Below are 22,952 nucleotides of genomic sequence, written 5' to 3' on the forward strand. Positions count from 1 at the left end.
ATTTAAATAATTGAATTCTTGTAGAATTTTCGAATAAAAATTGATTTAAAAATGAATTTCAGTGAAAATTTTAGATAATAATTGAATTTTAAAATTAATTTTTTTGAAAAAGTTTAATTGCGGATTCTTTTTTGAAGTTATTTGAAATTTTAATTTTTTAATATATATGTAATTGAAGAATTTATGAATAATTGAAATTTCATATAGAATTGAATATTGAAAACGAATGGATTTGAAAATTGTCAAAAATTTTTTTCAAAAATTATTATAAAAATAATTGATTTAGAAGAATTTTAGTTACAAATTCTTAAAAATAATAATTCAATTGATATGATGAAAATAATTTTGAAGAAGTACAATATTTTTATAATATAAAATAATGATTTTATTAATTTTTCATCTTTAATTATTATAAAACATGATAAGAAATCGATCACATTACGATTACATTTTTTTCAAATGTCAAGTGGAAGAAAGTCAACAGATTCAGAAGAAATCAATTTTTATGCTCTTGTTGTAGCTATTAAATTGTGTTTATTTGATAGTCATATTTTGGCGAATAAATATTATTATTTAGTATATAGTAATATATATTATTAATATATTTAATTATCGCTACTAAACATAACGTTTTATGTCAAACTTTTTAAATTTTAGCAATTTTTAATAAGTGTCTCACAACTGGACCCATTTTTTTTTTTTTTTTGACAAAAGCGATGTGCTCGGAAAATTGATCATAACTTTTTTTGAGTCCATCTGAACACTATACTTTCTTTGAATGAAAGTTGCTTATTTAAGTTACTCTTCGAACAGTATATTTTATTTATAATTTCGTTTACCCATTTACAATATTTATGGGTCAAAAACAAAATCCGTCTCATACCTAGACACACTCCCCTAAAAGTAATTAAAATTATTTTGCCAACATCCTCTGGAAGTAAGCCACGCGAATCAGTAACCGGTTCTTTTACCATGTTGCGATTGTTTTTTCTCCACTACTTCTTGTATTTATCCTTAACCTAAACCTTGCTTTCACCATTTCGGACATTGGCTACATCGTGAGTCTTCATTTAAACGCGATACAGTGTGCGTGCGCGTAAAAATCTTCTATTACTCTCGATCGCGTTCCACATCTTCAATGTGAATTACAAAACTATTCTTTAATCCCAGATTTTCTGGGTCATCATGGAGTCATTAAAAATAGTAATTTTTATCACTGGACTTTTATTATCATCATTCATTCAAAATATCACATCAATTGGTAATATATTAGTGAGGAAAATTTAATTTTTCCACTTGATTTAATTTTTTTTTGAATAAAAATTTAGAGAAACACGTGACTTTCTTTTAACTTTCGCAAAAATAAAAAATTGCTTTTATTTTACAGTTAGCTTGAGAAACTGGTTTTACATTATTTTCTTATTTTCAAACTCTAGTTTTATTTTCATATACATTTTTTCTTTATTAATAATTTCTTAAGTGTAATTATTTTTGTTTATATCAGATTTTAAAAAAGACGATTGTCTACGAACGTGTGGAAAATCTTCGAGAAATTGTCGATATGATTTCTATATTAGTGAATTCAATGACTTAAATAGGTGAGTACAAACATTTGAAGAAAAATTTAATTTTCTACTTTATGTAAATTTTAACAAAAACGGTATTCTATTAGTTTAACAAAATTAAAAATGAGGAAAAACAATTCCAAAGTGGACCAATTTTTTGTTTTTATAAAATTTGCTATTTTTTCGATTAGGAAATATGAAATTTTTTCTGGTATTTAAAAACCCAAAAAAAAAAATTAAAAGGAAAAAGATTCAATTTATGTAAAGTGTGAAAACTGTATGGTACACTGATTTTTAAAATGTATATTATTTCTTTAAAAGTACCGTTCATGCTTTCCAGGCGGTGCAACGAGTCACAGGAAGAAAATAATGACCAATTATTCTGTTTGGTGAATAAAACACACAAAAGTCCTTTGGCAATTAATGGAAAAAGTCCCGGTCCTTCAATTGAAGTAATGCTCATACTGTAATTATTCTAATTAATTTTTTGAAATTTCTTTTTTTATTTTTAATAATCGTCGAGGTTATTTTCATTCGAAAAAAAATTTATCTGGTGGAATTGAAATTTGAATTAACAGCAGGGTGGCCACATGTCAGTAAAGTCAGAGAAATGTCAGGAAAATTAAGAATATTGACACTTTTTTCCAATTATTTTCAAAAATTCAAATACATACAACATTTTAGAATTATTTTTAACATTTTGGAGAAAAAAATCATGTTCAAAATTTTTAATTAAAATTCATCAAAAAATTAATTAGTTTTTTTTTAAATTATATACAAAAATTCTTTTAGGAAATTCAATTATTTTCAAAAAATTAAATTAAAATATTTTAAAAAACTAATTATTAGAATTATTTTATAATAATTTTTTAAGATTCAATTACCTTTAAACAATGTAAATAAAAATTTATGAAAATTTATTATTTATTTTATTTACAACTAGCTGTCGTACCCGTCTTCGACGGGTTTTAGTTTCTACCAATACATTTAACAGTGTTTCTACCAATCTGAAAAATCAGGAAATAGCCGGGCATTTAATTTGACCGAAAAAAAATACTAATTAGTTACCATTAGCTACTTCGGTAGAAAAATATTACTATTTGAATAGTCTCCACCCTTTAGCAAAAAATTAAAAATTATTAAAAATTATCAAAAATTCGAAAAACCGAATTTCTTAAAATTCAATATTTTTTCTTCTGTTTTATAGCATTAGGCTTCATAATTTTTGGGCTCTTCAAAAATACTTTACTTATTTAATAGTTTCCACCCTTTAGTAAAAAATCTAAAATTATCAAAATTTATCAAAAATTCGAAAAACGGAATTTCTTAAAATTCAACATTTTTTCTTCTTTTTTATGGCATTAAGCGTCATTATTTTTGTGCTCTTCAAAAACACTTTACTTATTTAAGAGTCTTTACCCTTTAGCAAAAAATCTAAAATTATCAAAATTTATCAAAAATTCGAAAAACCGAATTTCTTAAAATTCAACATTTTTTTCTCTCTTTTATGGCATTTAGCTTCATTATTTTTGTGCTCTTGGAAAATACTTAACTTATTTAATAGTCTCGACTCTTTGGTAAAAAATATAAAATTATCGAAAATTATCAAAAATTCAAAAATCCGAATTTCTTAAAATTCAACATTTTTTCTTTTCTTTTATAGCATTTAGCTTCATTATTTTTGTGCTCTTGGAAAATACTTTACTTATTTAATAGTCTCGACTCTTTGGTAAAAAATCTAAAATTATCGAAAATTATCAAAAATTCAAAAATCCGAATTTCTTTTAATTCAACATTTTATTTTCTCTTTTATGGCATTTAGGTTCATTATTTTTGTGCTCTTCAAAAATACTTTACTTATTTAATAGTTTCCACCCTTTAGTAAAAAATCTAAAATTATCAAAATTTATCAAAAATTCGAAAAACCGAATTTCTTAAAATTCAACATTTTTTCTTCTTTTTTATGGCATTAAGCTTCATTATTTTTGTGCTCTTCAAAAACACTTTACTTATTTAAAAGTCTCCACCCTTTAGCAAAAAATCTAAAATTATCAAAATTTATCAAAAATTCGAAAAACCGAATTTCTTAAAATTCAACATTTTTTCTTCATTTTTATGGCATTTAGCTTCATTATTTTTGTGCTCTTGGAAAATACTTTACTTATTTAATAGTCTCGACTCTTTGGTAAAAAATCTAAAATTATCAAAAATTATCAAAAATTCAAAAATCCGAATTTCTTAAAATTCAACATTTTTTCTTTTCTTTTATGGCATTTAGGTTCATTATTTTTGTGCTCTTCAAAAATACTTTACTTATTTAATAGTTTCCACCCTTTAGTAAAAAATCTAAAATTATCAAAATTTATCAAAAATTCGAAAAACCGAATTTCTTAAAATTCAACATTTTTTCTTCTTTTTTATGGCATTAAGCTTCATTATTTTTGTGCTCTTCAAAAACACTTTACTTATTTAAAAGTCTCCACCCTTTAGCAAAAAATCTAAAATTATCAAAAATTATCAAAAATTCAAAAATCCGAATTTTTTAAAATTCAACATTTTTTTCTCTCTTTTATGGCATTTAGCTTCATTATTTTTGTGCTCTTGGAAAATACTTTACTTATTTAATAGTCTCGACTCTTTGGTAAAAAATCTAAAATTATCAAAAATTATCAAAAATTCAAAAATCCGAATTTCTTAAAAGTCAACATTTTTTTCTCTCTTTTATGGCATTTAGCTTCATTATTTTTGTGCTCTTCAAAAATACTTTACTTATTTAATAGTTTCCACCCTTTAGTAAAAAATCTAAAATTATCAAAATTTATCAAAAATTCGAAAAACCGAATTTCCTAAAATTCAACATTTTTTCTTCTTTTTTACTGCATTTAGCTTTCTTATTTTCACTAGAAAAAAGTTGGTGTGATTTTTGTTGCGTGTTAAATTAAACAATGTTAAAGGACATAGAATGTGGCGCCACCTATGACGGTTAAATTTGTTGCGTGTTATTTTAACACTAAATTCGGTGTTAAAATAACACTTTTTATTTTCTGTGTTGTGCTCTTCTTTCGTTCAAGTTAATATTTTATATTTATTTTATAATATTTTATTGAGTAAATATTTAAAAAAAATTTAATTTCTAAAAAAAAACATCTGAACTTTTCTAAAAAAAAAATAAAAATTTCTAAAAACAAATATTTTTTGTCTAAAGATATGTCTAGGTGATACTTTGGAAGTGTATTTATATAACAAATTAGATTTTGAAGTATCATTTCATTGGCATGGAATTAGACAGATGGGATATGTTCATATGGATGGTGTTCCAATGGTAACGCAATGTCCCATTCTACCATTTAGTGGATTTCGATATATAATGAAACCAGATAATTCTGGTACATATTTCTATCATGCGCATTCTGGTAGGTTTAAGAAAGAAAAAAATTATTAAAAAAAGTTTAGAAAAAAAAAAAATTACCAAATTTAATTTGTTTTGAAAAAGTTTTACAACAGGGCGACGGTTTATATGGATCATTGATTGTCAGAGCACCTGAAGATAATGCTAATTATGAGAAAATTTTACATCTTTCGTCAGGAACTTTAAAGCCCTCAGCAACATTTCCTGAACAAAAATTACCAACACCAAATCAACTATTAATAAATAATCAGGTATATTAGTAACTTTTTTTTTGCTCGAGTAACTTAAGATAAAATTAATTATTATTAATATTATTAAATATTATTAATAATTAATTAATATTATTAATATTAATATTAATATTAATATTAATAATATTGCCTATATTAACTCATAAATACGTATTTTTTTTAGAAAAATAATAATTTTAATATTTTTTTTATAGAGTAATGGCTCGCGAATTGACGTAAAAGGAGAGTCTCGTTATTTATTTCGTTTAATTAATTCTGCCGTTTTTAACTGTCCAATTTCGTTTTCTGTTGCTAAACATCAATTAAGAGTGACAGGAAGTGATGGAAATGAAGTTAAAATATCTGATCCGGCAACTCACATTATAATTTTTCCAGGTATTTATTATAAAAATGTGTTTGATTGTAAGTTTTATTAAAATCCTCGAATAACTCTTAAAACTCTTACTTGAGATTTATCATGAGTTTCTCTAAAGATTAACTCTTAAAAACCCCATTTAAACTGTTGAGTAACTTGTGAAAAAGTGATTCATGAGTTTCCAAATGTGGCTTCTAAGTAACTTATGAGTTTTCAAGAGTTACTCGTAGTGACTGGTTGAGCTTCTAAAGTGACTGATGAAAAGAGTCCCACAATTTACAAGAAAGTAATTCTTTTGAGTGACTTGTTTATTGTCAATAATCACTATTTTTTATGATTCACTTAGTGTCAATAATCTCTATTTTTTATAAGTCACTTAGTGTCAATAATCAATCCCAAATAACTCATAAGAATGAGTAACTTAATAGTGATTATTAACAATAAAAGACTCATAAAAAGTGTCTTTAGTAAAGTTAGCGTTGATTTGAGCGTTGAAATCAACACTGAGACACTATTGGCCTCATGTGAAAAATGTAATAACTTCGAAAAATAAATTTAAAACTATAAAAAATGTTAATTATTCTCAAAAATTTTTTGCAGGAATTGAATTACATTTTATAAATAATGAAATTCCTCTCTGAAATTCAAATATTTTCAAAATCTATTATTTTAATAAAATTTCTCAAAAGAATTCAATTATTTAAAAAAAATGCAGAATTTCAATTATTTTTAATGCAATTTTAAGTAAATTCTTCGAAAAATATAAATAATTATTTAATTTTTTGAAAATAATTACATTTTTAGAGGAATTTATTTAAAATAATTGTATTGAAAATAGAATTGAAATCCTATGAAAAATTGTATTATTTATAAAAATAATTGAATTCTTACAACGAATTTTATCAGATTTTTTTTTAATAATTGAATTCATGTGAAAAATTTTATTACTTATAAAAATAATTCAATTCTTGCGAAGAATTTTATTAAAATGTTTGTAAATAATTTGCTTTTAAAAAAAAAATTTTATGGAAATTTCAATTATTGTAAAACATGAGAAAATCGATTATTTCTAGTCGAAGACTCGGAGTTATTATTTTCATTAATAATAACATTTTTTACAGCGATTTAATTATTTTTAGGAATTCATTTATTTTCATATAGATAGAAATAAAAATCATCGCAAATTTTCAATTATTTTTAATACAATTTTTATCGAATTCCACAAAAAATGTAATATTCTTAAAAATTTTATTAAAATTCTTTTAAAATAATTCAACTATTTAAAAATTTGTTGATAAATTCTTCAGTCAAATTCAATTTTGATAAACATTCAATTATTTAATAAAATTTTCTTTTGTTTTTAAATAATTGAAATCTTCTAGATTTTTTAAATTAAAATTGATTTAAATAGGTTGACTTTTTGTTGAAATTTTAGATAATAATTAATCGAAGTTTCGTTAAATTGAATTGTAAGCAAATAGATTTGAAAATTCTTAAAAAACTTTTTTAAAAATTATTAAACAATAATTGATTTAAATAGAAGAATTTTATTTAAAAATTCTAGAAAACAATAATTGAATTGAATTGATGAAAATAATTATGAATTAAAAAAAGTTTTAAAAGTTTAATTCAATTCAATTGCTATTGATTCAATTGTTATTCAATTCAAATGAATTTAATTGTAATTCTATTGCAATTAATTGTCATTCAATTCAATTTAATAGTTATTCAGTTCAATCCAATTGTTATTCAATTCTATTCAATTGTTATTTAATTCAATTCAATTGTTATTCAATTCTATTCAATTATTATTTAATTCAATTCAATTGTTATTTAATTCAATTTAATTGTTATTCAGTTCAATTCAATTGTTATTTCATTCAAATCAACTGTTATTTCTCTCAATTCAATTGTTATTTAATTAAATTTAATTGTTATTTAATTCAATTCGTTATTTAATTCGATATTCAAATGTAATTAATTGTTATTCAATTCAATTCAATTGTCATTTAATTCAATTTAATTGTTATTCAGTTAAATCCAATTGTTATTCAATTCTATTCAATTGTTATTTAATTCAATTCAATTGTTATTCAATTCTATTCAATTATTATTTAATTCAATTCAATTGTTATTCAATTCAATTGGTTATTGAATTCGATATTCAAATGTAATTAATTGTTATTCAATTTAATTCAATTGTTATTTAATTCAATTTAATTGTTATTCAGTTCAATTCAATTGTTCTTTCATTCAAATCAACTGTTATTTAATTCAATTTAATTGTTATTTAATTCAATTCGTTATTTAATTCGATATTCAAATGTAATTATTTGTTATTCAAATGTATTTAATTCAATTCAATTGTTATTAAATTCAATTCGTTATTTAATTCGATATTCAAATGTAATTAATTGTTATTTAATTCAGTTCAATTCAATTGTTATTTCATTTAATTCAATGGTTATTTAATTTAATTAAATACCCTGTGAAAGGGACAATTAAGATCTTATAGAAATGTTTAATATTTTTTATTTTTCAACTCCTTCTTGCAAAAAGGGAAAAACCAACTTTGTATAATTGTTAATTACACAAATAATAAATTAACAATTTTTTAAATGTAAGTATTTAAATTCAATTAACAGCAATTAATGAAACAATTTTTGAGAGAAAAATGGAAATGAATTTTTCTGTTATATTTCATGATTATATTATATGATGAAAGTCGCAGAATCCGACTATAAAGTCTACACCGTTGCTGCTGAGCCGGTAAAAGAGAAGAAATTCGATTAGAATTTCAATAAGAGTGAGTGGGACACAAAATCAAAGTGATTATACTATATATATACATATATTTTTGGGACGTGCGGGATCGGAAGGAAGGGAAAGAAGAAACAGGATGAGAAAAATAGTGGGGATCTGCGAATGGTTGAATATACTATAGAGAAAGAGAATTGAAGGGTCTTCGCGCGCAGACTCATTTCATTTCGTGTGTGTATTGCTCGCCGGTTATTTTTCAACAAAGGAAAAATGAAGAAAGAAACGTTTTAATCGCGCGTCTCTCTATAAAAAAGAAGAAGAAAAAAATTCATTAAAAAAAAAACGATTTTTATAAAATAAGTTTTAACAGACGCGAGGCAATAATTGAAAAAAAAAAATAAAAAAATTCTTTGTGAATTGAAACGAAAATTTTTTTTAATCATTACTTCTCGATATAAAGCACATGTCCATGTATAATCAAGGTTTATGGGAGAATGTGAATATTAATTCAAGAGAAGATAATAATGTTAATGGTGTTATTTTTAATATGGAATGGACGAGGGAAAAAACTCTTGAACTATTAAAAGAATATCAAGCACGTCGTGTACTTTGGGATTGTAATACACGCGGTTATCGTGATCGTATAAAACGTAGAAAAGCAATACAGGAACTTGCCGATATCCTTGGATGTAATACATTGGAAGTGGAGAAAAAAGTGACAAATTTAAAATGTCAATATTCACGTGAAGTGCATAAAATACAGAATAGCAAGGAAAATTCAAATAGTCCTGATGATTTATACGTTTCAAAATGGTTTGCATTCAAATCAATGCAATTCTTAAGATTTGGCACACGACGATACAGAAGGAAAAAGGTAATTCTTCTTATTTTTTAATGTTTCCATCTTCGGAATTTTTATTGTCTACAATCTTTTAATTGAATTTAAATTTTCATAAATTTTCATAAATTTTATAAATTTTATAAATTTTATAAATTTTATAAATTTTATAAATCAGTAATTTTTTTGATTTAATTTTGATTCCCTTTGTTAAATTTTTGATATATACTAAAAGACGCTGGCCGACACGCGAGATAAAAGCCGGTTGTATACTTTTCCCCTCTACCCCCCTTAATCCACTCCCTTGCACCTGCTGCAGATGCACTATGAACCAGATACAAAAAGAAATTCCCTTTATTCCCTAAAACAGAGTTGCGACAAAAATTTGATTTTGTTTTTTATATTTTGACCATTTTTAAAATCTAGCAAAACATAGCCAAAGGCAAAAATAGTTTAGGACCAAAGAATGTGACTATGGTCGAAATATATAAATTTTCAGATTTTAAATTATTTTTGTCGTTGGACGTGGTTTGCTAAATTATGTGGCCATGGTAGGCCTCGCACTCATTTATTAAAACCTACTATTTACTACTTTTTTACGATTTGCTACAATTTGGATACTTTTTTTTATTTGTTATTTAAGAAATTTATGAAAATTTACAATTTTCAATTTTCAATTATTCAATAAATTATTTATTTATGTATTTAATTAAATTGAATTCTCATTATAGAACTTTGTAATAAGAATTGATTTAGAATTGAATAAAATAAAATAATTAAAGTTTTGAATAATTTTATTTATAAATTTCAAGAAAAAAGTGATTGATTTTTGAAAGAATTACTTTTGTTATTTTTAGAAATGGTTAAATTTTTAAATGCGTTACATTGAGATCAATTTGAAATATTTTAATTCCTGTTTACAAAATAAATAAGTTTTTAAATATTTATTTTAAAAAATTATTCTATTCTTGAATGTAATAAGGAAATTATAAAAAAATTCAGTCGTCAAGTTTAATTTTTCGATAGCTACTTTTTTTTACTGTTGTTTAATTAAGTTTACCTGCTATTTAATTGAATTTAATTGTTACTCAATTAAATTCAATTCAATTGCTATTAAGTTTAATTTAATTTTATTTAATTTCATACAATAGAATTCAATTTAATTTAATACAATTGAATTGAATTGTTCTTATATCAACTAAATTCAACTGTTATTCAATTAAATTAATTGATTTTGAATTTATTTGTTATTTAATTAAATTAACTACAATATTAATTTAACTTTTATTTCATTCAATTTAATTATTATTCAATTAAATTCAAATCAAATGCTATTCAGTTTAATTGAATTCAATTGGTATTCAATTTAACTTAATTGAATTTAATTTAATACAATTGAATTGTTCTCATTTTAACTAAACTCAACTGTTATTAAATTTAATTAATTGATCTTAAATTTATTTGTTATTTAATTAAATTAGCTACAATAGTAATTTAACTGTTATTTCATTCAATTTAATACACAAATTATTATCAAATAAAAAAAAAATTCAAATCAATTGCTATTCAGTTTAATTGGATTCAATTGCTATTCAATTTAACTTAATACAATTGAAATGAATTTAATTTAATACAATTATACTCAATTTAATTTAATACAATTGAATTGAATTGAATTCAATTTAACTTAATTGAATTGAATTTAATTTAATACAATTGAAATCAATTTAATTTAATACAATTTAATTATTTTTATTTCAACTAAATTCGACTGTTATTCAATTCAATTAATTGATCTTAAATTTATTTGTTATTTAATTAAATTAGCTACAATAGTAATTTAACTGTTATTTCATTTAATTTAATACACAAATTATTATCAAATAAAAAAGAATTCAAATCAATTACTATTCAGTTTAATTGAATTCAATTTCTATTGAATTTAACTTAACTTAATACAATTGAATTGAATTGAATTGAATACAATTGAATTTAATGTAATTTAATACAATTGTATTCAATTTAATTTAATACAATTGAATTCAATTTAATTTAATGCAATAGAATTCAATTTAATTTAATATAATTAAATTCAATTTAATTTAATACAATTGAATTCAATTTAATTTAATGCAATTGAATTCAATTTAATTTAATATAATTGAATTCAATTTAATTTAATACAATTGAATTGAATTGTTTTTATTTCAATTAATCATTGTCCAATTGAATTTAATTCAATTGTTATTCAATGAAATTAAATTGCTATATTAAATTACTTAAACAATTATGTAACAATAAAAATTTTTAATTTCTTAAATTATTTATTAAAATTAATATGAAAAACAAATTTTCTGATTGTTATCTTAATTTTTCAGGCAATTGATGATTCAAAATCAATGGAAGAGGAATATCTTGTGAGTAATATTGATCCAGAAAGTTTGACATTCATTGATGAAAATGATGAGACAAATGGTTCAGCAACGGGATCATTTAATGCGTCATTAAGTGAAGATGCCGAGGAATTAACAATATCATCAAGTGTCAAAGAAAATGAACATTATTCACAAACGGAGAATTATCATAATATTAATAATGAAACGGATCATGTGGTGAAAAATGAAATTAAAAATGATGAGAAAAAGAAATCAGTGAAGGAGGAATACATGAAATTTGGTGAAAGCATTGCATTGCAATTGGCCGAAATATCTGATTCATATTCAAGATCTGTTGCTAAATTGAAAATTAATCAAATTCTATTTGAAGCTGAAATTGGTATTTATGCGCAGGCGAGACGTTAAATTTTTTATTTTTTTATTTTTAATTTTTCAATTCAAAAATCATATATAATATGTGATAAATATCATCGTCATGAAGAAATTTTGTATTTATATATAGGATTACGTAGTTTTCCTCTGCCAATTGACAAGTGAAAAAAAAAAGTTTGTAACTATAGTTGTATTTTCCCAGTAGCGGCAGAAGTGGAAAACAACCTAAAAAAAAAAATTAATGTTGTACGGACTTTACAAACTTACTATACAGTTTTTGACAAATGTACAATATTTATTGTACAGGCTTAACAAATTATTCTTTCTTTTTACGCATAATAATGCTTCCTCAAAAATAGAATACGTAATTCGCAATAAGAGAAATTTTAGATTGTAGAAAGAAAAGTATTTTTCAGATACTTTTTCAGGGATTATTCACTAACAGTGATTCGTTGATATTTTTAAATGATTCCAAAATTTTTCGGAGGTTTTCAAATTGAGACCATTAACTGTTGGAAACACTTAGGACACTTGTAAAAAAGTGACTTGTGAAAAAAATTACTTTTAAATGATTCCAGTTCAATGGCACTCTACTTGACTTATTTAAAATTCAATTTTTAAAAATTTTTACATTTAAAAATCACTTTAAGCCTCTTGTAACTCTGAAAACACTTGACAATCACTTAGAGAACAAAATGATACAATTTAGACTCTTGTGGAAAAGTAATTTGTTAAAAATATACTTTTAAGTGATTCAAAATAAATTCTGTTCATCTGAAGGCATTTGAAACTCACTTAATAGACACTTAATAATCACTTAGAAAACTAATTGAGTCACTTTAAAGTCTTGTGGAAAAATAACTTGTTGGAAAAGTGATTTTTAAATGACTCAAAGGTGAGTTTCATCTAATTTGAGACATTCAAAAGTCTCTCTTGGTTTTTGGTCGCTTAGAAGTCACTTGAAAATCACTTAGTCAACTAAGTGATTTACACTCTTGTGGAAAAGTGATTTGTTAAAAACATATTTTTAAGTGATTTAAAATCAATTCTATTTTTCTTAAATAATTTAAAAGTCATTTTTGGTCACTTTAGTACTAAGAAAGCACTTCGAATCACTTAGTGATACACTTTAGACTCTTGTGGAAAAGTGTCTTGTAAAAAAGAATCTTTTAAGTGATTCAAAATGAATTCTATTCGTCTGAAGTCATTTAAAAGTCGCTCTTGCCCTCTTATCACTTAGATGGCACTTAGATTCACTTAAGAAATTAAGCGAATCACTTAAAACTCTTGTGAAAAAGTGATTTGTAAATAATGAGACTTTTAAAACCCTCAAGATGATTTCTTTTCATTTTGAGACATTTAAAAGTCACTCTCGGTCTCTTGTCACTTAGAAGACACTTAATAATCACTTAGAAAACTAATTGAGTGACTTTAAAGTCTTGTGAAACACTGACTTGTTAGAAAAGTGATTTTAAAATTACTCAAGGTGAGTTTCATCTAATTTGATACATTCAAAAGTCTCTATTGGTTTCTTGTCACTCGGAAGTCGCTTGAAAATCACTTAGGCAACTAAGTGATTTAGACTCTTGTTGAAAAGTGACTTGAAAAAAGTGATTTGTTGAAAATATGCTTTTAAGTGATTCAAAATGAATTCTATTCATTTTAAATAATTTAAAAGTCATTTTTGGTCTCTTGGCACTAAGAAAGCACTTGGAATCACTTAGTGATACACTTTAAACTCTTGTGGAAAAGTGTCTTGTAAAAAAGAATCTTTTAAGTGATTCAAAATGAATTCTATTCCTCTGAAGTTATTTAAAAGTCACTCTTGGCCTCTTATCACTTAGATGGCAATTAGATTCACTTAATTCACTTCTTGAATCACTTTAATGTCACTTTTTTCACTTTTTTTTTTAATCACTTTTTTATAAGTCACTTAATAGTCACTTAAAGTAATTATTGTCAAAGAGGTCACTAAATAAGTCACTGAAGAGACACTTTTTGTACATTATGGGACTCTTTTTATGAGTTACTTAAGAGTCACTTTTTTAACTTACGGAACACTTTTTTGAGGTCACTTATAAATTTAAACGACTTACTTAAGAGTCACTTAAGTCACTTTTGACTTTTTGTAACTCACAGGTCACATTTTTTTTAAACACTTATTTTAAATAACTCACTTGACAGTCACTTTTTGTAATTATTGTGACACTTTTCCGTTTCTCATTTTTAAGTGAGTAATCGAATCATTTAAGTGACACATCTGACGAATGACAATTTCGATATAAAAAAAATTTTGTTTATTTGTTTGTTTTTTTGTTAGTTTTTAATCTTTTGTACTTATGCCCATTAATTTAAACCTTATTTTTCATTATTCGATATTTAAGAAATTTTCTAACGGCCTTGAAAGTGTACTTCCTCATTGTTGAAAAAATATTCACCAAAAAAAAAAAAAAAAAGGAAAACGTTATTTTTTAAGAATTTTCAATGTCGAGTTAATAATAAATAGCATCAAGCAAATGTTACTTAAGAAATATAATATACAATATTTATTGTGATCTTAGAAGTATTAAATGAAAATGAAATTAAAAAGAAACATAAAAAAATGTATCCCGAATTTGTAATATTGAAAAAGTTTCATTCTTTAAGTTTTTCATTATGTCTAATTTTATAATGGGGTTGAAAAAAATTTGTTTAATTTGCTTTTTATTTTGGTTCAACCTTTAAAAGTTTGTCGATATTTTTGAAATAATAATATTTTTTATAATAATAAAATAATTATTTTTTCATAATTTTTTTTTTAAATATTTAAAATTGTCTTCTATTTTCTCGGTAAAAATAATTTTTACCTTTTATTTTACTTAAAAAAATTTAGAGATACTAGTTTTTAAGAAACAATTTTTATGACTTATGCTTTCTTTGTAATAAAAATATTTTTCTACTTGATAAAATATATTTTTAATGCGCTTAAAAATCCAGGTGAGATTAGTATAATTTTTTTAATTCACATCTTGTAGTTTTTTTGGGCATTTTTCATTAATAAGGTGTAAAAAAAAAATTTATAATCTACGTGATTTTTAGTTCTACAACACTTGTTATTTTGAGATTTATATTAAAGTCTTGCCAAAAAATTATTTTTTTACAGTTTCACACCTTTGTAATTTATATAATTTTAAGGTCTTGTTTAAAATTTTTGAAAATAATTATTCTAAACTGTTTTTTTTAATGATGTAATCAAAAATAGGAAACAAGTATTAAAGTTTATGTTCTAGTTTTACTATTAATATCCTGATAAATGTGATCAGTTTTACAACTTCAGGGATTTTACTTAAAAATATTTTTATATATCTACATAAATATTTTATGTATACTTTTTATATAATGTAGTTAAGTGCATTGTTCAATAAAAATATATCATCAAAAAAAAATTAATTCTCGTGTTTTTTCTTTCTTTTATGTTATAAACTTTTTTCTATATTTTTAAATTATTATTTATTCTTGTCTTTTAATATTTTTATATTTAAATATGAAATTAAGGCGAAAATAACAATTTTCAATTTTTTTCAGGCGAAAGAATTGATGCAATTATTGAAACAAATCAAAATCCAGGAAAATATCAAATAATTCTTCAAGGACTTGTTGATTGTCGTCATTTATTACACGAGGGTTATCTTTTCTATTTGGAATCAAATTTCATGAATGTAATTGAAGATGAAAAAATTTATTTAAATTTAGAAGAAATTTCTCAATTAGAAAGAGGATATAATTGTGATAAATTAACAAAAAATGTAATATGTAGCTTAGATTTAAAATCAAATGATGAATTTTCATTAAATCATGAATCTGAAGAAACAGTCTTGATTCCATTTGATGTTAATAATTTTCAAAGTATCACCGATGAAATGACTGATGAGAATTTTAATATTTACGATTACTCCTATTATCCTTCGTTTTTAAGTAAGCAAAAACTCTTTTTTTTTTACAAGTCTTATAATAACAATTTTTATTATTTTTTTTAAAAGTATTTTTTAAGAAAAGAAAAACATTTTTTGAGAATAGAATTTTTTATTAAAAAGAAAAAAATTATTTTCAGCAAAATTTAATTGACAAGTGTTTAGAATAAAAATTAATTACTCATTATTTTTAGGTCTGCTAACAAATGGCACACAAATACCACAAATAAATGGAATGACATTTCAATATCCTTCGTCGCCAATTTTATCACAACCTGAAAATACTCCAGAGGATTTGTTATGTTCATTGGAGAGACGTTCAAAAATGTGTGAAAATACACCCATTTTTTGTGAGTGTGTACAAATTTTAGAATTGCCACCAAAAAAAATTGTTGATTTAATTTTCATAAATGAGGGTAAGTTTTAGGGGAAAAAATCTATAAGACAAAATTATTAATTTTTGCATAAAATTGTAATAAATTTTTACAGGATTTAGTGGTAATACTTCGTTCACATTTCACGTACACGGCTACAGTGTTAATATAATAGGACAAAATAATTTTCCACTAGCAATTTCGAAAAAAGAAATTATTACTCTACATCAAAATAAAAAATTACAGTTAAATTTAAAGGATCCTCCGAAAAAGGATACTTTCGTTGTGCCGAATAAGGGATATGTAATTGTTCGTTTTCAAACAGACAACCATGGTAAGAGTATAAGTGTAAATTATTTTTCTCTTTGGTTATTGTTTTGTAAAGTAAAAATAGAAATTTTTTAATTTTTTAAATTTTCTGAATTTTATTACATTGTATTTTGAATAGAAAGATGTTATGGAAGCACGATTTTATAAAACAAAATGACGACTTTTATTATTATTATTAATAAGTTGAAGTAAAAAAATAATACGTGTAGGGCGAAATATTATCATGTGCCGCGCCTGAGTCTCCGCGCAGCCAATCGGTTCTCGAGAACTCCCCACTAGTCCGCGCGATCCCCACCTAACCGCTAGGCTATATAAGCCGGTGCACAATGCAGAACGTGTGACAGAGCGGTATTAACGCTATAAGAGGTTAAACCTCACAAAATTTGTTTCTAACGTTACTCGCGATAAAAGATAAAAATAAACGTTGTTTAAAATTAATGTCAAACGTTCGTTTGACATTAATTTTAAACTCTGTTTATTTTTATCTTTTTATCGCAAGAATGTAAGGAAATAATAATCTTGGATGAGAATAAAATTTATATCGCAACATATTTACCAATTAAAATTTACAAAAACGATTTAATAATGTTCGAAATTCTAACATCCACACAGCATATAATATTTGGTGAACATTTCACTGAAAGAAAATTAAAATATTTATAATATATTCCTTTTATTCCCAACAGGTTATTGGCTGTGGGAGGCCAGAAGTACAGGTATTTCTCCAGCTACCACAGGACCTGGTATGCAATTTCTAATGCGTGTTGGTAGCCGTGAAAATCTACCTGTCGTCCCATTAAATTTTCCCACTTGTGGAAGCAACAAAAAACCTGGTATGATATTCGAAACGGAAATTGAAATCTAAAAATTTCCATGATACTTGTAAAATGTAAAAAGTTGTATCAATCACAATTTACAATTAGCCTATCTGTGCAATTTTGTTCTTTTATTTTGACATCCGATTTACTTTTACATTAAGTTTAAAACAGACTTGACTTCTACTTTAGAACAACATCACGGTTTTATGAAAGTACATAACCCGTAATTGAGTATTCTCGATTTTTTAATTAAATCCAAAGTTTTATTAACAATATTATTTATGAATTTTACTTAAATAAGTTGACTTTAAGAGCAAAAATTGAAGAAAGTAAATTAAATTGTCAATTAGACATAGTTGTGTATGTTTACCCTGACAAAATGGGTGGAGGGGTCTAGAAAAAACCCCCGATTCAATGTAAATGAAGTTCTTAGTTATGATCTTTAATTACCTATATTTTTATGGATAATAACAAGGTATAAAAAGCACTCTCAAATTATATCTATCAATAGAAAAATAAATTATAGATTGGAACAATACTAAATGATTAAAACTTCATCAAAAAACAGTATTTTTGAGTTTATAAATTAATACAAAGTTTTCTAAACATTATTATTCATGAATTTCATCTAATTATGTTTGATTCAAGAGCTAAAATTGAAGAAAGTGAATTAAATGGTCAATTAGCAAGAGTTGTGTATGTTTACCCTGACAAAATTGGTGGGAAGGTCTACCAAAAAAACCTCTATTCAATCTAAATGGAATTTTTAGTAATAATATCTGATTACCAATTTTTTGTGGTTTATAAGAAAGTATAAGTAGCACTTCCAAATCATATCCATCATTTGAAAAATTAATTATAACTTTGGAATAATACTAAATGACTAAAACTTCATCAAAAAACCCTGTAAAACCTTATTTTTGAGTTTCTTATTTAATCCAAAGTTTTTTTTAGCATTATTATTCATGAATTTCATCTAATTAGGATTGATTTAAAATCTAAAATTGAAGAAAGTGAATTAAATCGCCAATTAGACATAGTTGTGTATGTTTACCCTGACAAAATAGGTAGGTAGGCCTACAGAAAAACCTCTATTTAATCTAAATGGATTTTTGAATCATAATCTTTAATTAACTATTTTTAAGGATAATAAGAAAGTATAAAAATCACTTTCAAATAATATCTGTTACTTTTAGAATTAATTATTGGAACAGTACGTAAAGATTTAAATTTCACCAATAAAACCCCGTAAAACAGTATTTTTGAGTTTATAATTTAATACAAAGTTTTTTGAACATTATTATTCATGAGTTTCATCTAAATAGGTTTCCTTTAAGAGCTAACATTGAAAAAAGTGAAGTAAATCGTCAATTAGCCATAGTTGTGTATGTTTACCCTGACAAAAGTCCGTGGAGGTCTGGATTAGACCCCTTATATGCTCCATTCGGATTTATTAGTCATTATCTTTAATTAATAATCACCATATAATTAACAAAAGTATGCAAAGATTGCTCTTTAATCCTTTTTGTCTTTTCTTAAATTACTTCTAACTTAATACCAATACCAAAAGCATATGATGATGCAAGAAAGACAGTAGGGGTGTATTTACCAGATTTTTATTAAATCCAAAGTATTATTAACAATTTTCTTCATGCATTTCACTTAAATAACATTAATTTGTAAGTAAAGGTCAAAGAAAATAATTTAAATTTACAATTTAAAGTAGTTGTGTATGTTTACCCTGACAAAAATGGTGGGGGTAGCTCTACTAGACCTCTTGTATGCTCTATTCAGATTTATTAATCATAAACTCAAATTACCTTTATTTTGCAGCTACTAAAAGGGTATCAAAATACTCTCTAATCATAATATTGTTAGTTTAAAAATTAATAACTTTGGGTCGACACTAAACGACTGCAATTTCACAAAAAAAAACCCTGTAAAACATTAGTTTTGAGTTTTTAGCTTAATTCAAAAATTTTTTTAACATTATTATTCATGGATTTTATTTAAATAAGTTGGATTTAATAACTAACATTGAAAAAAGTAAATTAAATTCTCAATTAGCAGTAGTTGTGTCCCACCCTGACAAGAAGAGTGGGTTATGCCAAAGGAGTGGATTATTTCCGCACGGATTTATTAATCAATCTTTCATTTAAAATTTTAAATACAACAACTTATTAAAATTATTGACTGATTTTACAGTAATATTATTATTTTTAGATGATTTTATAGTACACTCTTTTTTTTTATTTTACTAAAATTTTATTCAAAGTTTATTCAAGATGTCAAAATGAAAACATGTTATTGCACCTCTGTATTTAAAAATATGTACGTCGTATTTATTTATTTATAAATTTCTAATATATTTATAAATTATTTATTTTAATATAGTAAGTATAGGGTGAAATAAATATTTACCTTGTACTTGAAAATGTTTCTAAAAACTAAATTTTTGTAAATTTACAATGTTAGGCAAAATGCGAAAGTAATTAATGTTTGTAAATAAAGTATAAAAACTGTTTTTCATTCATTTGGATTTTATTTACGATTTACCAGTATAATTTTTTACATATATGTCAGTTTATAAAAAAATACTCTACATTTATACATTGCGTCAAATTTCAATATTTAAAATTATAAATTGAATATACTATATGTAAGGTTAATAATTATTTTTTTTATTTTTGTAAATGAAAATTGAATTGTTCTTCTGGAGAATTTTATTTAAATTAAGCTCCTCCGATTAGTGCAATCAAAGCTCTCTTATAATCACCAGATGTTTCATTCTAAAGAAACGAAAAGATTTGGTTAAATTTTAACGGAAGTAAAAAATTATTGCTTTTTAAAAGAACACAAAAATTCATACTTTAACTGATGATTCCAGGGTTTTGTCGAAAAGCCTCTCGTATTCTTCCTTAATATTTCCGAGATCAATTTCTGAACGACTGACGATAATTCTAATTAGAGTTTGATCATCAGTTCCCGCGCCTTCCATTGCTTTACGTAACTTTTTAGCGAAAAATGCTGGTGGACTTTGCACACATTCCACTATGGCCAACATTGCATCTTTCAGTTCACCACTAATCTCATCATTTAATGCTTGCTCGATGGTTCTTCCACTAACGTCCTTGTAGGCCTCAAAAATAAGTTTCAGTTGTCCAAAACATTCGTGTGCTAAAATTTTATTGAATATTTCTTCGTCGGTACCAAGTTTTCCCTCTCCTAAATAAAAATAGAAGAATGATTTTAATTTTCAACAAAAACTACAATCAATGTTAATTTTAACTTACCGGCATTATAAAGCATCTCAGCTGTTTCTCTCGCACGTTCTGGATGGACTTCGGTTTGTGCATTCCTCACTCCCTGTTTATAGAGTTAAAAAAAGAATATTATTAATGAGGAATATTATTGAAGATCTAACGCTAAAAAATTAATTGATTTTAGTAATTTAACTATTATTTTTGTATAAAATAGTAATTAATATTTAATGTAATTAATAGTTTTGAGAAAGTAACAAGTTCATGTTCGGCTCGCAGGTAGAGACAGACTGACGACTGCGCACGCAAGCCGCGCAGTCCCTCACCCCCCACCACTCGCCACTGAACCGATTTTTCTCAATGTGAACTTTTCTTAATAAATAAAAATCTAATCGAAGGATTCTTTATGCAAAACTTTTCTTTTAATAGAGAAATTTTTTTTCTAACAATGCCAGTGGGAAATTGTTAATATTTCAGTGTAGAAAAATATTACCGTCACAATCAGAGTTAATAGTCTTCTAAAATCTCCAGAAGTCTCGCTACACAAATGTTCGGCTAATGGACGATCGTACACTGTAAAAGAAGTAAAAATAATTAATAAAACTTATTGAACTAAAATTTCTAAAAGACTAAAATTAAGGGAAAATGAAAATATTCTCTTTCGAAAAATAGCTTACGTCTTTCGTATGCATCAACAATTTCTTTCACTTCATTATTATCTCGCGAACAAAGAATTTCGACGAGTGTCTCCTCCTCAGTTCCTATTCCTGCCATAGCTTTCTGAAGTTGTTTAGCCATAAAATCAACAGGTGTTACTGTCAAAGCTATTATGACATCTTCAAATTTGCCTCCCAATTCACTTTTTAGGTCGTCAATTAAATTCTGAAAAAATAACGAAACAAAAAAAAATGAATTAGAAAAATTTTTAAAGCGTAAGAATTGAAAATCATTAAATTCTTACCCGTCCGTATTCCTGGGTGAAAAATTTTGCAATTTCCTGCCTCTGAGCATTACTGCGAGCTGTCAAAATGTCAATAATAGCTTGTTCATCAGTTCCAAAGCCTTTCATAGCAGTTCGAAGAGCTACACCATCCTCAGCGGCATTAAAGTTTGGTGCTGATGTCACGGTTGGTTTTCTCTATTTAAAAAAATTTTTTTTTTAAGCTTTTGCATTATTTAAATTTTAAACTATTAAAAATGGATTTTGTGGGTGATTCTTAACTCAATGGTCACTTTTGATTCCCCACTGTTTAATTTATTAACTTTAAAAATTATTTTCAAACCTGGGGTACATTCATGTAATAGTCAAGTAATATTTATAAATATTTGAAATTATATTGAAATTATAAATAAATATTTTCTTGAATCAAATAATTTTTTATTGAGTGTAAAAATTACTGGAAAAAATTTAAAAAATAAAATTTTAGTTTAATTTCAAAAATATACTGTATATACAATATAATTAAACTTACAATGTATCCTGTCATTGCGAATAATCCTTATATAAGATATTCCTGGAAGTAAATAAACAAACGGATTTAAAAATACTTTATAAATCAATAAAAATTTAGGTCTTTAAACTCAATTTAAAAAAAAATTTCTTTTCTCTACATAAAGATTAAAAAATATGTCATTACTTATTAGAGTCTATTAAGTTGATGTTAATCGGATAAATATATTAATGACATGAAAACAATATTGAATGTATTATTAAGCATATCGTTTTGTGGGAATTAAGGACAATAAAATTCGGCGCATGTGCGAAACAATTATATTACGACTATAGTTACTTAAAAATATATTTCGAAAATTTTGTTATCTATAAATTATAATTTAGTTTGATGAAAAAGAAATGATTTTTTAATGAAGAATTAACTTACAGTGGGAAAATTATTGATTCAATGTTTGTCAATATTTTTGAAACCAAACTTAATGGAATCTTGAGTAAGACTGGAAATAATTTTCATTTTCTATTTAGTGTAACGGAATTTCAACACAAGAAGGCAGCACCTTCTGGTAAAATGAAGCGAGAAATCATTTTCAATAGGACCTACTATGAAACAGGTTTTAAAATTCTTGGAAACTTAAACCAAAATCCACAAAGAATTTATTGAGGAAACCGGGATTTTGACCATTTGTATAAATTTGGCAAACTTTTGTCTTTGAAATTCGCTATTTTTTTCAATTTTGCAAATCTGATGACATTAAAATTTAAAAGTTAACCATTTTAATTTTCCGATATTTTTAAGTAAAAATTCAATTTTGATGAATTAA

The 22,952-nt window shown here is 24.5% G+C and overlaps 3 protein-coding genes across 5 annotated transcripts; 2 read left to right on the forward strand and 1 right to left on the reverse strand.

Annotated features, from left to right (window-relative positions):
• The first annotated feature begins 849 nt into the window (after nt 1–849).
• Nucleotides 850–17,988, forward strand: LOC122498665 (oxidoreductase OpS5-like). Of its 2 annotated transcripts, XM_043606513.1 has the most exons (10): nt 850–1,261; nt 1,505–1,598; nt 1,906–2,017; nt 4,771–4,978; nt 5,059–5,225; nt 5,420–5,600; nt 15,511–15,900; nt 16,091–16,312; nt 16,386–16,604; nt 17,287–17,988. In XM_043606513.1, exons 1-10 carry the CDS (start codon nt 1,186–1,188, stop codon nt 17,463–17,465), a joined length of 1,848 nt encoding a protein of 615 aa, XP_043462448.1. In that variant the 5' UTR covers nt 850–1,185; the 3' UTR covers nt 17,466–17,988. The 2 variants fall into 2 exon arrangements, with proteins under 2 accessions (XP_043462448.1, XP_043462449.1); XM_043606514.1 differs by lacking the exons at nt 850–1,261; nt 1,505–1,598 and having other exon boundaries at nt 1,983–2,031.
• On the forward strand, nt 8,355–14,637 carry LOC122498667. The gene is made up of 2 exons (XM_043606518.1): nt 8,355–9,214; nt 11,557–14,637. Exons 1-2 carry the CDS (start codon nt 8,804–8,806, stop codon nt 11,977–11,979), a joined length of 834 nt encoding a protein of 277 aa, XP_043462453.1. The 5' UTR covers nt 8,355–8,803; the 3' UTR covers nt 11,980–14,637.
• A 2,114-nt stretch (nt 17,989–20,102) lies between the features above and the next one.
• On the reverse strand, nt 20,103–22,677 carry LOC122498666 (annexin B10). Of its 2 annotated transcripts, none has more exons than XM_043606516.1 (8): nt 22,559–22,677; nt 22,151–22,192; nt 21,640–21,816; nt 21,356–21,560; nt 21,172–21,251; nt 20,712–20,784; nt 20,288–20,643; nt 20,103–20,207 (listed from the first exon to the last, which is right to left on the reverse strand). In XM_043606516.1, the coding sequence occupies exons 2-8, from the start codon at nt 22,163–22,165 to the stop codon at nt 20,151–20,153; spliced, it is 963 nt and encodes a 320-aa protein (XP_043462451.1). In that variant the 5' UTR covers nt 22,166–22,192; nt 22,559–22,677; the 3' UTR covers nt 20,103–20,150. The 2 variants fall into 2 exon arrangements, with proteins under 2 accessions (XP_043462451.1, XP_043462452.1); XM_043606517.1 differs by lacking the exon at nt 22,559–22,677 and adding an exon at nt 22,316–22,417.
• Nucleotides 22,678–22,952: the final 275 nt, after the last annotated feature.

The sequence above is a fragment of the Leptopilina heterotoma genome, unplaced genomic scaffold, assembly GCF_015476425.1.
Source record: "Leptopilina heterotoma isolate Lh14 unplaced genomic scaffold, ASM1547642v1 Lhet_157, whole genome shotgun sequence".
Taxonomy (NCBI): Eukaryota; Metazoa; Arthropoda; class Insecta; order Hymenoptera; family Figitidae; genus Leptopilina; species Leptopilina heterotoma.

Excerpts from the sequence above, each read along its gene's own strand:
- LOC122498665 (XM_043606513.1), top strand. The coding sequence starts at position 1,186 with ATGGAGTCATTAAAAATAGTAATTTTTATCACTGGACTTTTATTATCA. Across the intron at positions 5,601-15,510 it reads TCACATTATAATTTTTCCAG|GCGAAAGAATTGATGCAATT; the intron begins GTATTTATTATA and ends AATTTTTTTCAG. Across the intron at positions 16,605-17,286 it reads TTTTCAAACAGACAACCATG|GTTATTGGCTGTGGGAGGCC; the intron begins GTAAGAGTATAA and ends TATTCCCAACAG.
- LOC122498667 (XM_043606518.1), top strand. The coding sequence starts at position 8,804 with ATGTCCATGTATAATCAAGGTTTATGGGAGAATGTGAATATTAATTCA. Across the intron at positions 9,215-11,556 it reads GACGATACAGAAGGAAAAAG|GCAATTGATGATTCAAAATC; the intron begins GTAATTCTTCTT and ends TTAATTTTTCAG.
- LOC122498666 (XM_043606516.1), bottom strand. Across the intron at positions 21,252-21,355 it reads TGTTGATGCATACGAAAGAC|TGTACGATCGTCCATTAGCC; the intron begins GTAAGCTATTTT and ends CTTCTTTTACAG. Across the intron at positions 20,644-20,711 it reads TGAGATGCTTTATAATGCCG|GAGAGGGAAAACTTGGTACC; the intron begins GTAAGTTAAAAT and ends ATTTTTATTTAG.